The sequence below is a fragment of the Mobula hypostoma genome, chromosome X1 (assembly GCF_963921235.1).
Source record: "Mobula hypostoma chromosome X1, sMobHyp1.1, whole genome shotgun sequence".
NCBI classification, from domain to species: domain Eukaryota; kingdom Metazoa; phylum Chordata; class Chondrichthyes; order Myliobatiformes; family Myliobatidae; genus Mobula; species Mobula hypostoma.
The window spans coordinates 13,249,882-13,274,172 of NC_086128.1; the positions used below are offsets into that span (position 1 = coordinate 13,249,882).

The 24,291-nt window shown below is 38.1% G+C and overlaps 1 protein-coding gene across 1 annotated transcript; it reads right to left on the minus strand.

The window, feature by feature from the left end:
• Positions 1-3,075: 3,075 nt before the first annotated feature.
• LOC134340372 (lens fiber major intrinsic protein-like) lies at positions 3,076-14,380 on the minus strand. The gene is made up of 4 exons (XM_063037548.1): positions 14,021-14,380; positions 6,874-7,038; positions 5,195-5,275; positions 3,076-3,261 (listed from the first exon to the last, which is right to left on the minus strand). Exons 1-4 carry the CDS (start codon positions 14,378-14,380, stop codon positions 3,076-3,078), a joined length of 792 nt encoding a protein of 263 aa, XP_062893618.1.
• Positions 14,381-24,291: the final 9,911 nt, after the last annotated feature.

The window sequence follows — 24,291 nt, forward strand, 5'->3', positions numbered from 1 at the left end:
AAGAATCAAATCTGCAAGTTTTCCAATAAACGTGCCCTATTAAAATACTTCCATTATCCTCCTAAAGCAATCTACAAAAGTTGTAAAAATAAAGGGAAGTTTAAGCACCAAGCAATTCAGAGTTCAAATGACTGACACACTTTAATGCTATTTCAGTGCAAAGTGTGAGCTAAGAAAGCATCCTGCATTCTTTCTTACATCTTGAATATTTTAAGAATGATCAAATTTTTACTGAACTTGCTATTTTAAGTCTACTTCCATTTGATGCACTATGAATTCACCAATACAATCACAATCAATTTAAACTTTTACTGAAATAATGCTGTGCCACTTTTCAAAATTTATTTATTCAAAATATAATGCCTTAACAATACTACAAAGATGCACTATTTTAACAATATAGCATCACTCCCAATTCAAAAAAAATCTTGGTCAAAAAGACCAAAGTGAATACACACAAGGAATTGCTCTTAGTGGGCAAAAAAGAAGTCCAAACTGTTTGCCCTTAAGTACAAGAACTAATCCTAGTAATGGTGCCAATGTTAAATGAACATTTTATTTCAGGTGACTAGGAGGGGAAGAAAATCTCCATTCCAAAACAAATAAGGACAGTATTCTTCCTTCTAAAAACCTCACCACAAAGCATAAATCTCACACAGCTTGTAAAAAAAAAATCCTTGTGTGTGGATCCAGAACTTTGTTACAGGGAAGCACATTTACAATAATACCAATTGACTAATTGTTACTGGAATATTCCCCTAATTAATTGTTTTCCAGCTACCATTCACTGTAGCCAAAGGAATTTACAATAGGGAATAAATTGACAAATCAGGTGAACATATCGTATTAGGTTTAGCACAATTCAGAGTGTGAAATAGACAATATTCTTTCAGTTCATTAATTGTTATTAAATAGCTATTTAAATTTTTTTTGTACCTTTTCCTTTCCCTTCTGCCTCATTGTGTTGTTTTTTACTGGAGTCAAGTGATTGATAAGGTCTGTACTCTTTATATGGGTGCCACCAGTGCAGTCCTAGTGATTAATTTTATGAGGTAGAAGTATTCATTCATACATCCCTTCATCTTTTAAGATGCTAATATTTGAACTATGTAACAATCTTATCTAGCAGCTTCAACAAGAAATGATAAAATTTATTCAATGTTGTATTTGTATGTTAGTGTAGATATGGAGTTGTAACGTTCAGATTTGGGAGCCCCATGCTCCATCATTCATAACAATACAGTATTAGGACCATTTGAATTTCTAAAAATGTTGAAATTTAGTTTGGAATTTACAAAATAAGGTTTAAAAGAAAACAAAAATGAGGAACAGAACTCTGCTACCCCCCCCCACCCCAAGTTGTTCATAAACTTGTGTTCTTCACACAGAGCAGAAAATCTTGAGGAATGGTTGTAACTGCGTCCGTATATATTAATAGTCTTCCTGGTGTACCAAGCAGAGTGGAATTCTTGGACAACCCTACAAATGAACAGTGAAGGACTGTAGGCAGATTTTGTGAACTTTAGTTTACATTATGTCTTCAAGAGATTATGCAGCAAAATTACCAAGTACATTGTGGTGAACATTCAGAACTTGTTCTTGTGAAATTCAAATTTTTAGATTTTGATTAGGCATTCTACAACCATTAAAGATTTAAGTCTTTCATATCCCCATAATACAAATTTTCATCCCAACCCATTAATCTTCAAAATTGTATTTCCTGCTGCCTCTTGGTTTCTCACTGACTAAATGGTGCCGAGTTACTGATAATTGTGAAAGTGTTTAAAAAATTAAAAACCAGTGTTGTGTTGTATTGTACACACAGATCAATTAGACACTTTTTATCCACTTTGAGGCAAGTTCTGCAACATGTTTTGTGAAAAAAGGCACTGGCACCTCTACTGGAAAATAAAATTGCCTATGGTCTTTATAACACTGCATCTTGAAATTTCATATTCTCTAAATTCTAAATTCAACTCTAAATTCTATGCTGGTACAACATTAGAATGCAGGGCATATACCCAAAATCAGCTTGTGAGTGGGCAAGGCAAACATAGAGGGTCAATCCAAACTATTTTAAAATTAAAATACTGAATTTTCTGGTGTTTATTTTGCAAAGTGAAAGGACTATAATGATCAGTTGTTGTATGTATAACATTTCATAAAGCAGAAGATTATACTTTGTCACAAAATCAATTTGCTCCCTTGTTTAATAATTTGAGTTAAATTGTCTTGAATGACAATCTAATCTATGTAAAAATACTTTTAAGTTGCAGGGTTTTGATAGTAAGAAAAATGTCTCTGAGGTTATGTAAATACTATAAACTACTTAGAATGGTGGGGAGGGTTTTAAGTTGCACCAAGTGACCCAATACTATCTGTGTGATAAAACCTATTGGCTACAAAAGAAATTTTCCAAAACGCTAAGTTACCAGCAAAGTTCCACTTAATGATACCTCCTTATTTGGCGATTTTTTTCCGAAGTAAACTTCAATTTTATTTTGGAGGGATGGGGTGGGCGATGTTATGGGGAGCTGTTTGCTTTTTTTTTAAACAAAAAGGAAGTTATAAGATCTATAAAAATCCATTCTACTTCAGAAAAGGTAGATTTAACCAGCTAGATTGGACTTCCACTGCTGTAAAATGTAAACTTGCCTACGTTTTTCATGAACTTAAAGAACTTAAAAATATATTTTTGTCCCATCAAAACAGCCCATTATATTATTAAAGCATGTGCAATTAGTACTTTAAAGATAGCAGGTTATAATTTCAATTTAACTTTTGTAAAATATGATTATATATAATATTTTTCCAATTAATGAAATTCAAACCCTGAACTTGAAGAATCTTAGAATGTTGAAAATATCTGAGTAATTGATCTCCATTTGTTTTTTTAATTCCTTTTTATCTGTACTGTAATTTAGATATTATAATTTCCTGCCTAGGGACATTGACAGCATTCATATTCTTTCAAGCACACCTTGAGTAAAAACACAGAAAATTTCACAATATATCTTTGTGATGATAGGATAGATCTTGTGTTGTAGACCACTTTCTTTAAAGAGAAAGCTACTTTTATAAGGCTTGTGTTTTGAGTTCAATGGGATCACTCCGAGGTTCCTGTTGTCCATCAGCTTCAAGGGGATGAGCTCCTTTAAGAATAGCCAATCTCTCTGAGATCCCTCTCATTCTGGGGAACAGGATAAAATCATACAGCAGAGCTGCAATAGAACCTCCTATCAGAGGGCCTACCCAGTATACCTGCAAAGACATAATTGACATAAATAACATAAGTGAAAAACAAAGTGGTGTTAACTAATTAGAATTGAGCATTTCCTCCTAAGGCTTGTGACTGAGACAATGCATGATTCCATAGGTCCTAATGTCCCACCTGAACCTTACCCAAGTGAATATCTTAATGTATGAATCTAAGCAACCCAGCTATTTCTTCAGGGATACATCATAGATGAGCCAGTTCCTAAAGTTATTCAACATATGTATTTTCACCAACTGTTACAAATGTTCCAGTTCATAGCAACCTTGCATCTGGACAATACAAACTCCACTGAAGAGACCGGAGTATGAAAATCTTAGTTAGTGCTCCAGTGCAGTATTTCTGGGCGTTCTACTCTGTTGAAGGTGTCTTTTGGGTGAGACATTCATCTGAAGGAACAGATGATATCAGATCTGCTCTTTCAAATCTATATCATTTTTCAAAAAAAAAGGCAGGGGTATTATCTCAGCTGTCAATATCTCTATAAGCCAGTATCTGGGTTATTATTGTGTTGATGTTTGTGTGAATTGCCTGCTTAGTTTCCTATCTTATAACTGTAATTGAACTTTGAAAGTACTTTGACTGTAAAGTGCTTTACAGCCTGAGGCCATAAATAGAGGATTTTGTATATGCCCATCTACACTTTTCTACGAGAGTCACCAGTAGTAAATATTGCACCATGGTAGTGTAGTGGTTAGCATGATGCTATCACAGCTCTGGGCGTTGCAGAGTTTGGAATTCAATTCTGGTGCTGTTCTGTAAGGAGTCTCTGTATGTCCTCCCCGTGGAATGCGTGCGTTTTCCCCGGGTGCTCCAGTTTCCTTCCACAGTCCAAAGATGTACTGGATAGGTTAATTGGTTATTGTAAATTGTCCCGTGATTAGGTTGGGGTTAAATTGGAATTGTCGGAGATTGCTGGGGCGGTGAGGCTCAAAGGGCCTACTTCGCGAAGGAAAGAAGAAAAGACTATTTTTTTGGCATCCCAAGTCTGAGGATATTTGACACCCAGTTGTGATGAGCTAATTCAACTTGAAATATGGAGCTTGGTGTTTAGAAGCAACACAATGCTCGGCATCTTAAACAGATCTTAGAAAGTTTGGCAAAATGCAGCAATGATATGTAACTGCATCAGTCTGATAGAAAATTGGACAGGAATAGCTATGGAAAGTAGGACAATACCTTGTACCTTCCCTCACCCAGAGCAAGTAAGTTTCCTGACATACACTTGCAGCATTGTTGAGTATTTGCCTGTTGCAACTTCTGCAGTAGGATCCAACCTGCTGCAATGGAACTTTATATCTATTCAAAAAAAAAGTTAGTGAGCAAATAACTACTTTAAAGCACCTTTTAGTGCTCAGTGAGTGCTTTCCAGTTCCCATCACAGACATCCTTATCTCTGTTTTTAGAGATTGATAACAAAGCCAATTTCTGCTGAATTATAAATGATACTGCTTTTTAAATATGTCAGTTCTTTAAAACCTGCAGCTTAGGACAAGGACATTTGACCTTCTAAGATAGTGTTTTGGATTACTTTAGAATCAAGGGCATGCTAAAAGATGCATGCTTTATTAAAAATGGGAAAGGCTTGCTTATAATGAGCATATACAGTCTGATAGATCCCCTTTAAGAATTATGGACAATTTTTAACCTTTTTAAAGTGCTTTACAAATAAGCAGAATGTATGATCAGACAGGAGAACTTGAACTTATTTAGCTGCATTTGAATTATCTGTTATCTACCAATTATAAAAATATCCTTGAGGTACAAAAACCCCATAGTTCCTAACTTGAAAGATTCTGTTTATGTGCGATTGAAGAAATGTTGGTGCATTTTACAAGCACCTTTAATGTTTTCATTTCTTTGTAAATGAGCTTTGTTCAGTTGCTCACTTGGTTTGCATTGAATACAGTTTGTGCTTACCCAGTGATTTCCAAAATTTCTAGTGAGTACGGCTGGTGCAAAGGACCTTGCTGGATTCATTCCACATCCAGTGTAATAAAGCTGGAGAAAACAATGTGGTATGCTATAATTCTGATCAGACATAATTGAATGCATAAAAAGTTTTAACAGATAATTTCTAAGAAGCAGTACTGATTACTACTCATCACCAATAAAGTATTCAGAGCCATGAGCTTAAAATATCTGTCAACAGTATGCATGGAAATATTAAAGAACATAAAACCTTTTGCTAATTAAGCTGAGTTCTTCATACAGGATCACAATTGACTTTTTTGACTGTGTTTCTGACTCTGGCTTCAGTTGTATTCTTGAGAACTACAAAATACCATCCCAACAATTCAGAGCCAACAAAGAAAACTTTCTACACCAGGCAGCAGGATGAGCTGGAAATGGAGAGTAATCACAGAGAGGTGGGCAGAGCCAGATGCGACTTGCAACTCTAGCACATATACATTGTTAGGATGCCTATGACTTTTGCATAGTACTACAGTAATTTTATGTATTGCACTGTACTGCTGCAGCAAAAAAAAAATTCATGGCATACATGAGTGATGATAAACCTGATTCTGAAATGGGTCTCTATTGTGTACTGAGAGTGGAAAGGGGAAGGGAGAGGGGAATTGTGGTTGGGGAGAGGGGAGGAATAGAAATCACCAGAGAGAGAGATTCTGTAATGATCAATAAACAATTGTTTGGAATCAAATGACCTTCCCTGTTGTCTTAGGACTGGCCCACACCACCCCCTGCCCCAGCACCCCTTCTCTGCCACCTGTCCCACACCCCTCCCGCAGTGCTCCACCCTTGCTATTCCCAACATCCTTTTGTCCTGCCAGATTTACAAACTTGCACTCTGCTCCACATTGACAAATACAGTACTATGCAAAAGTTTTAGGCACCCATATATAGTTTAAGTGTCTAAGGATCCCTGATCTCCACTATAAAGGGGTTCTTGCCCAGGTTTATTAGACATTAGAAGACCTATTACTCCAGACCTGATGTGTAACTCACAGAAACTTAAGAACTGACAAATTTAAGCATAGATGGAGATTCGTGCGGGCTAAAGTCATTCTGTTTAGGTTAATCAGTTCCCAGTTGTTGGTCTACAGCCTTGCTCATTAAACAGCAATGAAATTGGTTTCATACCAAGGTGACAATGATCCTTTTAATGCTGGTTGATCTGAATGAAAATCAGTCATTGCATCTTTTGTGATGATCTGGACTCAGGCTAATTATTCTGATTTTGGGTAAATTTTCCAAAGTGACAATGACATGTGGTTTGATAGGGTAAAAATAATCAATTAAAACTAGTGCCTTAAAGAGGCCAATGCACATAAAATAATCACATAGAGGTGGTGTCTGTCTTTGCTTCATGTTTATGTGTTTGTACTTTCCAGTAGGAATTGCTGAATGAAGGTTAACAATGTAAGGCTTAATTATAAACCCTTCCTGCTCTGAGGGTTCATGGCCATTTTGAGCACCTCAGCTGGACATCTTCCTAGCCTGGATGTGGCAACAACACAGAGTCACATTTTGCAAGTCAGCTGTCAGGGGAACGCTTGTTACCTTTTAGTCTGGAGCCAAGTACATTTTCCACACCAAACCTAGTCCTTTGGCAAATGAAGTGAAAATTCCAGACTTACCCCAAAGAAGTGACCTACAGTGAGTGAAAAGCCAATAATCATGGCTGCTGAACCCATGAATCCATTTCTGCGAATGTCTGTTGTGGCAAAAATACAGAGGACAAACTGAAGAGTAAGGAATATCTCCACGACTGTGCCCTGGCCAATACCCACTCCGGCATGCAGCTAAAGAATAAAAACAATATTGCTATTAGAAATGGCAACAATAGATCAGAAAGGAATCTAAAGGGTTGTATTTACAGGCACTTCTAGAGATATAATTGTCTGCTACCAAAAGTCAAAAACCAATACTATTCTTTAGATTCTACTTAATTCTAGATTTTACTATTCGTTCCTGGATCTGAGCTTATGATAGTGTTTGAATGCCATCTCAACCCACAGATTTACTGGGTACGATGTGATGTAAATGTGCACACTTTGCAATGAATGGCTAAGAGAGGGATCATTACTGTGTCATGACTTCATTATGTGTTATTACTTCAGGAACATGATAACTAATTTAATGAAACAACCCAATTTCAAAGCATTTCTTTGCTGGCTGGAGAATGGAGTTGCTCCAGTTTTGAAACCATGAAGTATCTGAGTAAAACTGATGCTATTGCTACTTTGCCTAACAGTATAATGTCTTGACCTTCAAGTGATTTTATTTCATTTTCCAAACAATAGCTTTGCATTGCAATGAAAGTGGCAAGTAATTCTTAAGTATCGTTCAGAGATGTAGAACCATATTCATGTGAAATTGTATTGAGCTGTTCTGTGTTTCAAATAGGAAAGCTAATAGCTTGCAGTCCTGCTGAAGGGTCTTGGTCCGAAATGTTGACTGTACTTTTTTCCATAGATGGTATCTTGCCCACTGAGTTCCTCCAACATTTTGTGTGTGTAGTTTGTGATAGGTCAAGATTTCAGGGAGAAGGAAGCAATATTTGGGATAAAAGTAAATATTTAAAAATATTGCTTTCACCTACCTCCCACTGGGAAATTAGTTGAATTATGACCTTTCTAAAAAAAAGTCAATATTTAAGTTTGTGAATTCAATGTTTGAATAATATATTTAATGATAAACTGGGATTTTGTTCAGCATTGAGGAAGTTTAACATCCTATAATTGAATTATATCAATGATGAAATTTAGCCAAGTAATTGCGAACTTTTACTATATCTCCCATCTGGTCTCTGAATCACCACCTCACTTCTGTTTACCTGTACATTCCACACAACACTTGAGGAAGAATTCTTTTGTTTTCTGTGCATGCGCTAAATTTTCACATTTAACAACACATAATATCCTTGTGAATCTAATTCTTCGTTTAACCATACTTAAGAATCTAATTCTTCATTTGTCTTCTGCATTTTGTATATACAGTGCATGGAAGAAATCAATGCCAAGTTGAATTGGAATTTTGAAATGATCCAAATAAATATGAAAATTATGTTTTCCTTGTTCATCATTTTACTCAAAAATATCAAACTGCAAAACATACAGTGGTGCTAGAAAGTTTGTGAGCCATCTATTTCTGCATAAATGTGATCAGATCTTCACAAAAGTCATAAGACTAGATAAAACCAAATTGAATAAACAACATTAAAAACATTATACTTTTATTTATTGAGAAAAATGATCCAATGTATTTGTTGGAAAAAGTATGTGAACCTCTAGGGTAATGCCTTCTACAAAGGCTATTTGGAGTCAGGTATTCCAATCAATGAGATGAGATTGGAGGTGTGGGTTGTAGAGCCCCTGCCTTATAAAAAAAGGCACACAAAGTCAGGTTACTGACAGAGCCTGCCCTTCTCAAGAAAGATCTGTTTATGTACACCATGCCTCGATCAAAACAAGGACCTTAGAAGAAGAATTGTAGAGATGCATGAAGCTTGAAAAGGCTACAAAAGCATTTCTAAAAACCTGAGTGTTCATCAGTCCACAGTAAGAGAAATTGTCTACAAATGGAGGAAATTCAGTAACTGTTTCTACTCTCCCTAGGAGTGGGCATCCTGCAAAGATCACACCAAGAGCACAATATGCACTGCTGAAGGAGGTGAAAAAGAACCCAAGGGTAACAGTAAAAGACCTGCAGAAATCTCTAGAACTTGCTAAAGTCTCTGTTCATGTATCCCCTATAAGAAAAACACTGAACAAGAATGGTGTTCATGGAAGGACACCATGGAAGAAACCACTGCTCTCCCCAAAAGGAACATTGCTGCACATCTCAAGTTTGCAAAAGACCACCTGGATGTACTACAATACTTCTGGGACAATGTTCTGTGGACATGAGATAAAAGTTAAACTTTTTGGCAGAAATGCACATTGCTATGTTTGGAGGAGAAGGGGCACTGCACACCAACACCAAAACCTCATTCCAACTGTGAAGCATGGTGGAAGGAGCATTATGGTTCGGGCTGCTTTTCTGATTCACGGCCTGGACGGCTTGCAACCATTGAGGGAACAAAGTTGTATCAAGACATTTTACAGGAGAATGTCAGGGTAGCAGTCTGTCACTTGAAGCTTAATAGGTCAGATAATGCAACAAGAAAATGATCCAAAAGATCAGAATAAATCAACAGCAGAATGGTTTAAAAAGAAGAAAATGTGTGTTTTCGAATGGCCGAAAAGGAGTTCTAACCTTAATGTTGTGGTGGAAGGACCTGAAGCAAGCAGTTCATGCAAGGAAGCCCACCAACATCCCAGAGTTGAAGCAATTTTGTAAGGAGGAATGGCCTAAAGTTCCTCCAAGCTAATGTGCAGGACTGATCAAGTTACCGGAAACATTTGGTTGAAGTTGTTGCTGTACAAGGAGGTCATACTAGTTACTGAAAGCAGAGGTTCACATAATTTTTCCAACAAATACATGGAATATTGGATCATTTTTCTCAATAAATAAATGAACAAATATAATGTTTTGTGTTATTTATTTAAATAGGTTCTCTTTACCTAGTTTTAGGACTTATGTGAAGATCTGATCACATTTTAGGTCACATTTATGCATAAATAGAGGAAATTCTACAGGGTTCACAAACTTTCTAGCACCACTGTATAGTGAGTTTGCACAGGAAAATCTGTACACCAGAATGCCATAGACAACAGTTGTTAATCTGGTTTTGATGAAGTTTGTCTGAGGAAGAAAGTTGATAGGTGAGTGGGACCTCTTTGTCTTTGAAGAGTGCTATGGGATTGATAGCAATATTTGAAATACCAGAACAGGTAGATGGGCCTTTTTGAGGATGTGAAACACTACAGATGCATTAGGAAATATCTTAACATGCCTTACTGTAATAATATTAATCTGAATGCATTAATATGGCACAAAATTAGAAGAGGAATTTCAAATACTGTATGCAATTGATGTGTCTACTTAGAAGGGCAAAACATATTTCTTGTGTCTGCAACTTACTGCTAAAACTAAATTGTATTTTAATTCATTACTATTATTTAATTTTAACTTTTCATATTGGAAATGATTTTGGGGGTATTGTCCCATTTGTCCTAATACCTAGTTGGTGCTGAATTGCGTGTTTGGAAAGGTCTAAAGTCTTAGTGATCTATTGAAGCATTGCTTTGCAATATACAGTAAAGTACAATACAGTAAAATACACAACTGTGCCCTGTCATGGAAATAGTGAATTTTGCCTGTAGCCCCTGGTGACTAATGGCCAACTGTATATTTAGTCTAAGGAAGGCAAGTGACAGGTATTTATTGTAGCCCTGGCTAGCTGTTCTGAACTATATTTTGGTTTTGACAGACTAGCAGAAAATTATCCATTTCTTGGAAGACTGGTGGTGATAGTATGTCACCATTAACTGAAGTTTAGGTAGTCATCTAAAGTAATAGTGATGAGTCTGTATGTGAATCCTGGGGAGGAGAAGGAAGAATTTTAGCCATTATTCCTAGTAGCCATGAAAGAGCTGTTTCAGTCACTCAATATATAAAGCTTGGATAAAATACTTATTCCTGGTTACATCTTTGCAGAGTATCATTAACAGATAGTGCTCAAAAATACATCTCAAAATGCTTTAAAATACAGTAGTCTGACTTCATTCAACATTACATAAATGCAACATCACATTTCTATTAGATTCCACAGAGGACAAGATGGTCAATGTACAAAGTCTTTTGCCAATAGTTTGAACATATAAGGATTCCTGCAAGCAGAAAAGCGTTTAATTATCTCTCAGTTGGTTTTAGTTTCACACACACAAGTCAGCAATGACTCAGTGACGAGATAATGTACTGCTAGTGATTTGCAACCCATATCCTATAGTCAAAGGTATTAGATTTGATATTCTGTTTTGGGCAAGAGAAGTTAGATCAATTACAACCTAGCCTGCTTTGGTGGTGCTTTGCTCACAGCGAGATCCCACAAGCAACAATAAGGGCAATAACCAGAAAGACTCTTTTTACGGTGGTTTTGCGCTCAGAAAGATGTAACGGAAAAAAAAACGATGGATATCCAATCCGTTTTGCGCACAGCAAAGACCCCTGTTTAAAATGTAATTAATGGCCACCTAGTCCATCTTGGCGATGTTCTGTGCTCAGCAAAGTTTCGCTAAAATTAATTAGTGGCCACCTAATTCATCTTACCGATTTTTTTTATTGCGCTCATCGAAATCCCACAAGCAGCCTTGGTAACCCTGTTTTGGTGACGTTTGCGCACAGCAGGATCCACAAAATATTTGAGCAACGGACACTTACTTTGTTGGCAATGTTTTGCGCATAACTGGACACCACTAGCAACCACAATGCCCCACCGTTCGTTTACTTTGATGTATTGCAGATAGCATGTCCCACAAACTACAAGATTCATTACCACCTTGTTTTCGTGGTGTTTTGCGCACAGCAACATCCCACAGGCAACAACATCAGTGACTAGTAAGTTTGTTTTGCTAGTTTGCACACAACAGCCATACTTAAAGAGAAACGAGATCGGTGACTTGTTCCCTCTGTTTTCGATGAGAAGTGTGGCCCAGATCATACTGAGAACTCTGCTCAATTAGCGCAGGGGATTGTTTTGCCAGTGCCATAATTGACAGCGAAACTAAGATATGCCAGCAATAAAGTCTCGGCTGCAAGCGAGGATTTTTTTTGTTGCCATTTTTATGTCATGGAATACGGTTGCAACCCTGAATCACAGACATTGGGTATATTCATATAAACCAGTCCAGTCAGAAACCGTTAAAATTTTATTCTTTACTTCACCCTAAATCAAACGCAAATTCTAAAAGCGATAGCTGCCAGCTAGGTACATATTTCTAACTGTAAAATATTATAGCACACCCATGGTATGCCTTTCATGCTTCTCCGCTTGTTTGTTCTGGAGCAAGACAAAATGTAATTCTATTTGCAACAATATGAGCTTTCCCCAAGTTATTGTGACCGAGATCGCGATCTCGACCGAGTGACTGAAGCATATAATTTGTGGTGTAAACAGTGGGCAACAACAAAAAAAAATCCCTCATAATATGGTATCTAGATTTACTAACAGATAGCTGGTCTTCGCTCTGAACTCATATTGGGAGGGGTGTTTGTACCCTTCCGTATTAAGAGTCAATTCTCAAATATAGGTTTGACACCTGTAATATTAGAGGGGCGTCCGTCTTAACGTGTTTCCCCAATCACGAAGATTATTTACCATTTTAACTGCTGGCATCCTTTCGTGCGTTGATGTCGCTGAACTTTAAAGGTCTGGGGCTGTAGTTGCACAACTTATAGCCCAAGTACAATCACTATAGCTAAGAATGCAATCAATCACACTGTGGACACGGAGCGTTTGAACCCTGGTAAGCTGTATCTGCAGGACAACCGTGAAATCACAGCTGAGTGAGCTTTGCCATTTTCCTCCTTTTAAATGTTATTCCCCAAGTTTGACACCCGCAATTTAGAAGCATAACAAAATGTTCGGAAAATCGAAAGTTTAACCCTTAACTCTCATGCAAACTGGAAGTTACATAAAGTCGCGACACATTTCGAGAAGTTTTTAAATCTCTGAAAATGTTACCACACAGAACGTTAAAATAAAATTCCTTGTTAGGTCAACACGCAAAGTAAAAGTGATAAACCAAACAAAACCTCACCTATTTAAAAATATATTGAATACGAATTGAGACAGAAAATAACTTAACACGAATTACTGCTAAAAATCCAATGAACATACCTTTAAGCTGATGGGAAACCTACCATTTTGGATTATTCGGATAAATATTCTGCTCAGAACCAGTCCAAAGCAACGAACCTTTCAAAGTCCACCAGATCTTGCACTATAAATATAAATTTTCCTACCCTTGCCACATTGGTCTGTAGATTAAATTGCAGTTGTACAGAAAGTTTTCAAAAGCACTTTTCAAAAGTAGTCGGCTATTTTCCGAAAACAATACAGAACACTAAATGAAGACTAAGTAAAACGAAAAAGATAATTTTTTCATTAACCTTACGACCCTTCATGTTTTGTTTTATCTCCTCAGTTTTCACGTTGCATACACGATCTGACTTGACATCGTTCAACAAATCTCATGGAATTAATGACCAGGAGTTCAACGCGGAAAAACTCTAGACTCCTGTTCCCCATTATTATTATTTATTAATCTTAAATTATGGTGGCGCCACAAATAAATAATTCTGGGAATAAGCCACTGAAAAGTACTTTAATAATAGCACGTTATTTCCAATTCGTCTGTCCAGCCATTTTAAAGGGTTCATTAATATGGGGAACTTAAATTCGAAATGATTTATATTCTTGGAACAATATCGTTTATTTTAATCCATTTAATTCCCAGCGAAAGTAATGTCATTTAGCTTCTCGTTTACTTAACTTTAGTAAATGTTTAAGTCCCAAAGTTTAGACACACCTTAATCATTTCCGAATAATGTAACCCATCACTTACTAAAATGTATTAATGCTGCTTCAATTCATTCTCTATTATATTTTTATCTCAAACCTATTATATAGATATCCTTTAAACGTAATTTTTATAAATCTCTACACCTTTACACTCGTTATATTTACTAATTACCTTTGTTACTATTTTTATACATGATTTTCCAAGACATTTATCATTTTGCTTCAAACTTTAATATTGGCTTTCAAAACAAGATTTTAGTTTGTACAAGATCATACTTTAACTCCCTTTATAGCGTACTATTTGCAGACATATTTACCGTGTTGAGCCCTAGGTTGCCCCGTACAGCAGGAGGGGTGACCCCGAACAACACAGCTGCCCCTGCCACTGCCCCGAGGAGCTGAGCTGCTATGTACATCACACAGCGGAACATGCTCAGTTGCGCCCCCAGCAGGTAAGCGAAGGTAACAGCCGGGTTGAGGTGCGCCCCGCTGACATGTCCCACAGCCTGTACCAGGGCAGCCAGGACAAAGCCAAACCCCAGAGAAACCAGCAGCACGTTGACGGGGCCCGGAGACCATCGCATCGTAAAGCCCAGTCCAAAAAACACGAAGAGCATGGTGGCAAAAAATTCTGCAAACACTGCCCTCCAAAAGGCGATGGATTTCAGCTCCCACATGATCCCGATCTTCCAAAGAGCAGACTATTACAAAATAACAGAAAAAAATTTAAAAAAAAGATGAAATTATCTCCCAGCTCCTCAAATGTTTCCCCAAATTTAATTGCTCAGAATGAAGTATTTATAAGGGGCTCTGGATCTGGGGGAGGGACTTGGCCAGTTGGTCATTGTATTAACTGTTTCATCCCAGGACATCAAGCATGTTCTAATAGTTTCTGTTTCCACCATCCTCGGTTTGCAATGCATTTTGAAGGCAGATGTAAGTCAAAATACGAATATACAGCCGCATAAATTTCAAGCTATTAAGATAGGGACAGGGATGTGTGTGATGAACCCACAGTAATGTCAAAGAAGTGGCAAAAAATTGGGAAGTTACTGAGTCTCAGGTTTCACCTGTGCAGTAGCAACATGGACAGGGCGTTTGAAGATGTTAAAACATTTTAGATTGAAGGGAGGGTGATACCTCAAACAAGACAAACAAAAAGAATAAAATTCCAAGATTGCAACCGTGTATACGAAAAGAAGCTGGGAAAGATACAGAGGAGGCACTGTAACAGAAGAGGGAAGTAATATTATGTAAATATTCAAAATAAGATGGAACAAATCCTGTTTTGGAAAATGGAGATTATGGATTAAAGGAGACTCCTCAGAATGTGGAAAGCAATGACCACAGAATTAATGCTACAATCACTGTTTTTCATCACTAGGCAAACAATTTAGACTTGGGATGGTTGTAATTATTGGAGGCAAATTGTATTAGATCCAGAACATTACCCCAAAATTTCCTCAGGCCCTGAGGATTATACAATGTTCAATTATATTCACAGCTCTTTGGATAACGAAAATCAGAAATGAAACAGTAAATGCCAGAAATCTGAAATAAACAAAAATGCTGGAACCACTCAGCAGATCAGGTAGCATCTGTGGAAAGAGAAAGAGTTCTGACAAAGAATCTTCAAACTGAGCCATTAGACTGCTTCTCCCTCCATAGGCACAACCTACCCTACTGAGGTATTTTCTGTTTGTATTTCCTCTGTCTTCATTTTCTCTTTGTATTTCCTATGATAATTAAGTAGTCTGACCCTGCCTATTGGAACATAAATGCTGCGGCTTCAAAAGCAGGTTGAAGGCTAGTTATTTTATGGTGAATGACACACCTGCTGAGATCCCAAAGCCTTTCCACCATCTCCAAAGCACAAGCCAGAAGTGTGATGGGACACTTTCCACTTACTTGGATGTGCGTGGCTCCAACAACACTCAAGAAGCGTGACACCATCCAGGACATAGAAGCCCACCTGACAGGAATGCCATCAACCAGCTACCAGTTTACTCACTCCACCAGCAGCACACTATGGCTGCCGTGCGTATGCTCCACAAGCTTTGTTGGATTCTCTCGCCTGGATTTTTTTCAACGGCACTTCCCAAGCCTGTTATCAATGACCAAGAAAAACAAGGCCACTAGGCACAGGGGACCATCACCATCACCTGCGGGTTCCCCTCCAAGTCACACACCATCCTGACCTGGAAATATATTGCTGGTCCTTATCATTGTTGCTGGGTATAAATGCAGGAACTCCCTTTGCAATGACACCGTGGAAGCAATGGTTCAAGGAAGTGGTTTACCCCACCACCTCAATAGTAGTTAGGGATGGGCAATAATGCTGACCTTGTCAGTGATGTCCACAGCATGTTACTGAATAAAAACAAAGATCCCTGCATACATGGCACTCCAAAAGTTATTTTATGTTTTACTTAGAGTTACAACACAGTAACAATGAGCCCATGTCACCCAATTACACATGTGTGACTAATTAACCTACTAACTCATACGTCTTTGCAATGTGGGAGGAAACTGGAGCAGCCAGAGGTCACAGGGTGAACGTGCAAACTGCTTACCGACAGTGTTTGGAATTGAAACTGGATTGCAATTATTTTAAGATGTATCCAATATATGCAGTGAGCACACTGATGGAAAGATCCTTTCCTGGATGATTCAAAGGAACATTGGTTTCAAATCTGCTGTAACTACATTCAAGCCAGATTTTTGCAATATTTTTTTGAAAACTAGAGCTGTGTATGTTAATCCATTATATTATGACCAAAAACTGTAGATGCTGGAAACCTGAAATAAAAATTGAAATAGCAGTAATGCTCAGCAGGCCAGGCAGCATCTGTACATAGGGAAACATTTGGTGAAAAAAAAACTTCTTGTGTTGAGATTCCTTTCCTCAAAGCTTTGAGAGCACCACTGAAAATATATTCCACTAGACAAGTCAGAGGACCACAGAGTCTAATCAATGACCTGCCACAATGTCTGTTTTACTGCCTGCTCTCTATATTCTCTGATCTCCTTAGTGTCCAAAATTTATCATTTGCAAGCTCAATATCCTCAATATCTGAGCATCCATAGATTTCTGAGGTAGGGAGCTTAAAGGTTTACAATCCTCTGTGTTAAGAAATTAGTCCCATCTAGTACTAAATATTTTATCCCTAATGAATTCCAGTGAGTAAAAGCCATTCTTACTGAATCTCTCCTCATGGGGAAACAATTCCTAAATTATTAAGGTTAAGGTAGTTTCAGTTTGGTTACTAGCTTTTCAAGATCTGAGCAGAATGCATTCCTAGTTCTACCTCTATCAGATGTCAGCCCTCCCCCCCACCAATGACACTCCTTAATAAAAAAGTAGCTCACTCATAACAATGCAGGTAACTAACACAAATCACTATAACCACCCACACAGATTTGTAGCAAGTGAGGTTTATGGATCTTCATGGTAAGCTCAATTTGGCCTTTGGGGTGATAGAGCAACTATTTGCATAGGCAAAGGGGAAATGAACCGCATGGGAGGCTGTAAATGTCCTCTGTCCTCAAGGCAGCTAGTCATTGCTGAGGCCAACTCATAATCTTGACATTGCATCCATAAATGGAAAGAATTGTCTCTACACCCCATTCAGTGTTGGATCCGGAGCTCATTTTATGTGGAAAGAATCATCTTGAAAAATCTAAACAGAAAACCTAATCCTATATCTCATCCTTTGTTAACAAACTTGATGCACTAATTCGGGAGTTGGTACCTGATCCCTGAAAACAATGACTGTTATAGGTGTCACTTAAATGGGTCTTCATTATGGCTGCCTTTCTTGAGCCAGATCAACTTTCTTAATATTAGGAGACTCACCTGGAGGAAATCACAGTAAATGCTGCTCATCACTACTTCCCCATAAACCATCCCCAATCTGGTAACAGGTTGAGGAACTTAAAAATATCCCCCAGACACTTTTAAAACAGTACCAAGTGCATGGACCAAGATAACCTAGCAAGTCAAAATCTTCATCTAGGACCCTACATCCAAATGCCCAGGTTATGACCTGAAATGGAAGCAAATGTCCATGTTAAGCAGGCTCTGATTTGGTCAGTGTAGGTGTAGGTCAACTAATGCACATCCGGCACACAAACAAATGCCTAAATGTGATTATGGGCATTCAATCCAATCCATGAAATACATTCCCCACCATATCTCAATGCTGTCTGTTGATGATCCAATATCTGAATTTGCTGAATGAATCCTCAATTCATTAAAATGACCGAACAACATAAATGTCAAACTTTAGTCAGTGCTGATCACCCTGCAATTCTAATGTTAAATCATTGTCGCAAATACTTCATTCCAAGATATGTTAAATAATCTTGACATATACTTTATATTGACCTCTGTTGAACAATCTCAACATAGATTTCACATTGTTAAATCAGAGACGCAGGGTTTTCTCGGGCAGGTCCTGGTTGACAGTCTGAATTACTAATGGAGATCACTCATGCAAAAGTCCAAACTTGCTGAGTGGTTCTTCCTGCAGTTATTCCCACATTGCTCCCTTGTTGGATGCCTTGTGAAGTTCAATGGAGGAGCACCAAATTCCCAATGTTTACAAGTGGGATCTGCCCATTAACGTTGTATCAATCAGGCAATTTCAGTGACTACTCACTACCATGGAGACAAACAGATTCAAGGGGGAAAGGCAAGTTTCAGTTAATGTACATTAGTTTGAATTTAAATATATTTCATTCTTAACTGCACTTAAAAAAGTGAAACATCAAAAGTGATCACTGGAAGTTCCAAGAAGCTTAGACTGAAAAAGCTATTACAATTAAATTTCCTGGGGGCATACTGGAAGTACTTTGGATTGTCAATCCTCTGCCCCTAACACAAAGTTGTGCACAATGTCACATTGATTTATATTAAATAATTCCGACATCTCATGTTCAACTCTGTTAAATAAGAATGCAAAAAAGAGCAATTTATATCTAGTGATTGTAATTTCATTAGCTTCAAGGTAATTGTGAAGAAGGACAGTTCTGTTCCTTGGGTTGAGATTCAGAAATGGAGAAAGGCCAATTCTGAGGGCATCAGAAAGGATCAGGCAAGTGTGAATAAGGATAGCTTGTTTTCTGGCAAAAGGATGCTTGGTAAGTAGAAGCATTTCAACGTGAAAATTTGAGAGTATAGAGTTTGTATGTTCCTGCTCAATTAAGAGGCAAGGTTTAGGGAACCTTGGTTTTCGAAAGATATTGAAACCCTGGTTAAGAAGGAGGCACATAGTGGGTATCGACAGCAAAGAACAAATTAGGTGCTTGACGAGAGTAAGAAATGCAAGAGAACACCAGCAGTGCTAAAAGAAGGCATGAGGTTGGGATAGCCGACAAGGTGAAGGAGAACCCCAAGGGCTTCGACAGGTACTTTAAGAACAAAGGATAGCAATGGAAGATCAGTGGTTCATCTATGCATGGAGCCAAAACAGATGAGGGAGAACTTAAGCAACACACATAAAAGTTGCTGGTGAACGCAGCAGGCCAGGCAGCATCTCTAGGAAGAGGTACAGTTGACATTTCGGGCCGAGACCCTTCGCCAGGACTCGACGTTTCGGGCCGAGACCCTTCGTCAGGACTGCTGCCTGGCCTGCTGCGTTCACCAGCAACTTTGATGTGTGTTGCTTGAATTTCCAGCATCTGCAGACTTCCTCGTGTTTGCAAGGGAGAACTTAAAATGGATTTTTGCCTCTGTATTTACTCAGGAGATGGACACAGAGTCTATAGAACTGAGACAAAGCAAGGTCATGGACGGGGGCTGATTGGGGATAGTCAGCATGGCTTTGTGTGCAGTAGGTCATGTCTAATTAATCTTATAGATTTTTTTGAGGAGGCTACCAAGAAAGTTGATGAAGGAAAGGCAGTGGATGTTGTCTACATGGACTTTACCAAGGCTTTTATCAAAGTCCTGCATGGGAGGCTGGTCCAGAAGGTTCACTCGCTTAGTAATCAGGATGAAATAGCAAATTGGATTCAATATTGGTTTAGCAGGATTATTCAGAGAGTGGTAGTAGATGGTTACTTCGCTAACTGGAGGCCTGTGACTAGTAGTGCAGGGATTGGTGCTGGTTCTCTTGTTGTTTGTCATCGAATGGACGACATCAAGATTGGGACCGTAATGGACAATGAGGAAGGCTATCAAAGCTTACAGCAGTATCTGGACCATCAGGAAAAGTGGCTGAAAATTTAATGCAGACAAGTGTGAGGTGTTGTATTTTGTGAGGACAAGCCAGGGTAGGACATATACAGTGAACGGTAGGCCACTGAGAAGTGTGGTAGAACATAGGGATCTGGGAATACAGGTACATAATTTCTTGAAAGTGGCATTGTAGGTCGATAGGGTTGTAAAGAAAGCTTTTGGCACATTGGCCTTCATAAATCAGATAAGTACATGTATGGTCTGGGTGCAGATCGATGGGAATAGGCAAAGTAACAGTTTGGCATGCATTAGATGGGCTGAAGGGCCTGTTTCTGTGCTGTAGTGCTCTATGAGTCTATGGTCTTTTGCATTAGCCATATGGTCCCTTGAGGATGATCAAGCTTTTAGCTTCAAGACCATTTACCTTCTGGATCCCCATCACTCTGAATTCCCCTGTACTCCTAATATTTATCTTCATCAGGCTCATGACCCAGCATTCATAGTCCTCTGAGGCGGACAAATTTCATCATCTCAAGTGGCGAATGTTTAATTCTCAGATCATGCCCCCTACATCTAGACTGTTTCATCAGGGCGCAAAATTCCAAAGCCTCTATCCCCTCAAGATCTCATGTTTCAGTGAGATCACTTTTCATTTTTTTTAATCTCAAGAGTTTTTACATTCATTTTGCTCAATCTTTTCTCATAGGCCAATTGTCTTATCCATTTGTGGGAGTCAGTCTAATCTATCTTTTCTGTACTACTACCCAGACAAGTATCCCCTTCTGTAAATAAGCAGCCTAAAATACTCCAGAGGTAGTCTAGCTAATATCCCAAACAGTTTTAGCAAGAGTGCCTAACTCTTGTGTTTCATTCTTTTTGTAATAAAGGCACTTCCGTGCTCTGAATATTGCCTGCATACCGTCCCATGTCTGTATGTTGTTTAAGCAGGCACCATCTGCTTCATTTGCTCCACAATAAGTTTGGTTCAATCATCTCTTTCCATACTTCAAATATACAAAAGCAAATTACTACTGATCTAGAAATCTGAAATAGAAGTAGAAAATGCTGAAAACCCGGCAGGCCAGGCAGTGCCTGTAGTGAGGAAAACCATTTCAGATTGATGAGCTTTCATCAGGACTGGGTAAAGAAAATTAAACAGGCTTTACAATGCAGACAATAGAACAAAAAGCAAAGTAGGTGACTGGGCAAATTGTTGGAATCAGAATTAGGTTTATTAACTGTCTTATATGATGTGAAATTTGTTTTGTGGTGGCAGTTCAATGAAGACATAAAATTGCTATAAATTACAAAATAAATAAATAACACAAAAATAAATTAATACTGAGGTAGTATTCATGGATTCATAGACCGTTCAGAAATCTATAGTCTTTAGTCCTCAAACTCTTAATGAAGTAGAGCAATTGGAGTGCTTTGTTCGTGTTTGCATCAATATGTTGGGTCAAGGACAAATCCTCTGACATGTTGACAGCCAGAAACTTGAAGCTGCTCACTCTTTCCACCACTGACCCCTCGATGAGGACGGGTGTGTGTTCTCCCAACTTCCCCTTCCTGAAATCCACAGTCGGTTCATAGAAACATAGAAACATAGAAAATAGGTGCAGGAGTAGGCCATTCGGCCCTTCGAGCCTGCACCGCCATTTATTATGATCATGGCTGATCATCCAACTCAGAACCCAGCCTTCCCTCCATACCCCGTGACCCCTGTAGCCACAAGGGCCATATCTAACTTCCTTTTAAACATAGCTAATGAACTGGCCTCAACAGTTTGCTGTGGCAGAGAATTCCACAGATTCACCACTCTCTGTGTGAAGAAGTTTTTCCTAACCTCGGTCCTAAAAGGCTTCCCCTCTATCCTCAAACTGTGACCCCTCGTTCTAGACCTCCCCAACATCGGGAACAATCTTCCCGCATCTAGCCTGTCCAATCCCTTTAGGATCTTATACGTTTCAATCAGATCCCCCCTCAATCTTCTAAATTCCAACGAGTACAAGCCCAGTTCATCCAGTCTTTCTTCATATGAAAGACCTGCCATCCCAGGAATCAATCTGGTGAACCTTCTTTGTACTCCCTCTATGGCAAGGATGTCTTTCCTCAGATTAGGGGACCAAAACTGCACACAATACTCCAGGTGTGGTCTCACCAAGGCCTTGTACAACTGCAGTAGTACCTCCCTGCTCCTGTACTCGAATCCTCTCGCTATAAATGCCAGCATACCGTTCGCCTTTTTCACCGCCTGCTGTACCTGCATGCCCACTTTCAATGACTGGTGTATAATGACACCCAGGTCTCGTTGCACCTCCCCTTTTCCTAATCGGCCACCATTCAGATAATAATCTGTTTTCCTATTTTTGCCACCACTGACATAATGAGCAAACGATAGAAAAAGTGTTGATAGCGCAAGGTAGAAGAGACTGCTAATGAGATAAGAAAGAGGCAAAAGGTGGACTTGGGAAGCTGTACATAAAATGTATAATTTGTGTTGTTTTTCATTTGATTAAAACTAAACTTGCCTCACTCTGATAAATGATTTTCTGCATACCCCTATCTTTTTGCAGATTGTTTAATTTTCATTTGTAGGAATATGTTTTTTAGTTTAGCAAGCTATCGCTTTGTATAATGTCTTCCATAAGATAAAAGGGATAAATTGGGTTCAGTAAACTGTCAAATGCAAATTAAGAAAGGTGCCCGCAACAACCAAGACCTGAGAAGTAACAATCAGTTCACAGATTAATGCAGGCAATAGAAACCATCAATGAGTGTTAATGCTGTGAATCTCAGTACTTTGGCCATTGTAAGATTGAGTAAGATTTGATGCATTAGCTCTCAGTAAAGTATTTTCACTTTTTGGAGTTCCAACTGCATCCATTTTGAAACCAAGGATTTGAACGTTTGCGGATAAACAAATGTTTGTTTCTTTTGATCTTGAAGAAGTGCAGAGTATTTTTTTTTTATTCAGGGACTCCTGAAATAACTGTGTGCATTACGTTCCAGGGAATTCTGATATTACTGTAGGTAGTGCATTCAGAGGGAATCATGAAATAACAATGCATATTGGATTCCAGAGAATCCTGAAATAGGAATACATCCTGCATTCTAATAATCCTGAAGTAACAGCGTATTCCATCCAGGCAAATTGCATTCTAAGGAATTCTGAAACGGCAATACATATTACACCCAAGGAATATTGAGTTTCATTGCAGAGACTATTGAAATCAAAGTGTGGTTTGCATTCCAGGGAGTCTTGAAATAAATAATAGTGTGAATTCTACCCAAGCAACTTAGAAGTGCATAATGAATTCAGGGGATGTCTTGAAGTTATGGTGTGTATTCCAATCAGGGGAGTCTAGTAACAGATGTCCATATCCATATGTCCACATGTAAAAATGATCATTCCATTTGGTAAAATCTTGTTGAGAAAGTTCACAGTTTTCTGCAATAATTCAAAGTCTTCTTTCAGTTTGTTAATTAATCAAGCAAACTTTTCATGAATTTTCCCATCAATCTTGCTATTGACACATGACTTTATGGTAAAATACATTCTTCCCATTGTAAATTGCTGACCGTTACAATTATTGAAGGGTTTTGATGATTTCCCATGCTCTGTTTGGATTTGCAGTCATTTTCATCCTGTGCTTGCTATGATGTGGCTGGTAGATTCAACTAACACAAGGAGGCACAGAACAAGACCATTTGATCTGTTTAATTTGTTATTTCCACAGAGTGAGCACAGTTTGTTCAGTTTGCCACATAACCCACATTATTCATCTTTAACCAGATTTGTTTTACTGTGAGCTGACATGGCACTTGGCCTAAGAACAACTACGTGGCAAAGATATTGTTCCTAACAAAAGAATGATAAAGCTCATCTTGTCTGCAACAGCAACAACTTATATTATCTACTTGGAGCTGCCAGAATAGTTTCTAACTAAACACTTACTATTTTATTAAAGACTTAATTTGTTTCTATCAATAATTTATTCCAATTATCTCCCATTGCATGGAAAACACTTTCAGATTCATACTGTCACTTTAACCTTGTGAATATCATTCTCATATAATTTAGTTATGTATTCACTAAGCAGGCTGCTTACATAAGCACTTATTAGTGCTTCTCCAAAGGAAAGCAAGCTTGGCTCTCAAAGTTTCTTTTTGTACAAGATAAAAAATATAACTTCCAGCTCTAAACCAAAAAGATCATTGCTATTATTTGAGTTCATATCAGTTGAACATGAGGAACCCAAGATTGCAAACATAAATTTTATATGACCTCATAAAATTGTAAAGAAATTAGAACCTACTTTGAATTATAATCAAATGGCCCCAAGCAACATCCCTTACATCATTAGTTTTAGAGATAATAGTTTCACGTTGATTTGATATATTTAA

What these genes read in the sequence shown, in the direction of transcription:
- LOC134340372 (XM_063037548.1), bottom strand. Translation starts at nt 14,380, where the DNA reads ATGTGGGAGCTGAAATCCATCGCCTTTTGGAGGGCAGTGTTTGCAGAA. An exon ending in GCAACCTAGGGCTCAACACG is followed by an intron (nt 7,039 to 14,020) that starts GTAAATATGTCT and finishes TTTATTCTTTAG; the next exon opens with CTGCATGCCGGAGTGGGTAT. An exon ending in CTGTAGGTCACTTCTTTGGG is followed by an intron (nt 5,276 to 6,873) that starts GTAAGTCTGGAA and finishes TGTTTTCTCCAG; the next exon opens with CTTTATTACACTGGATGTGG.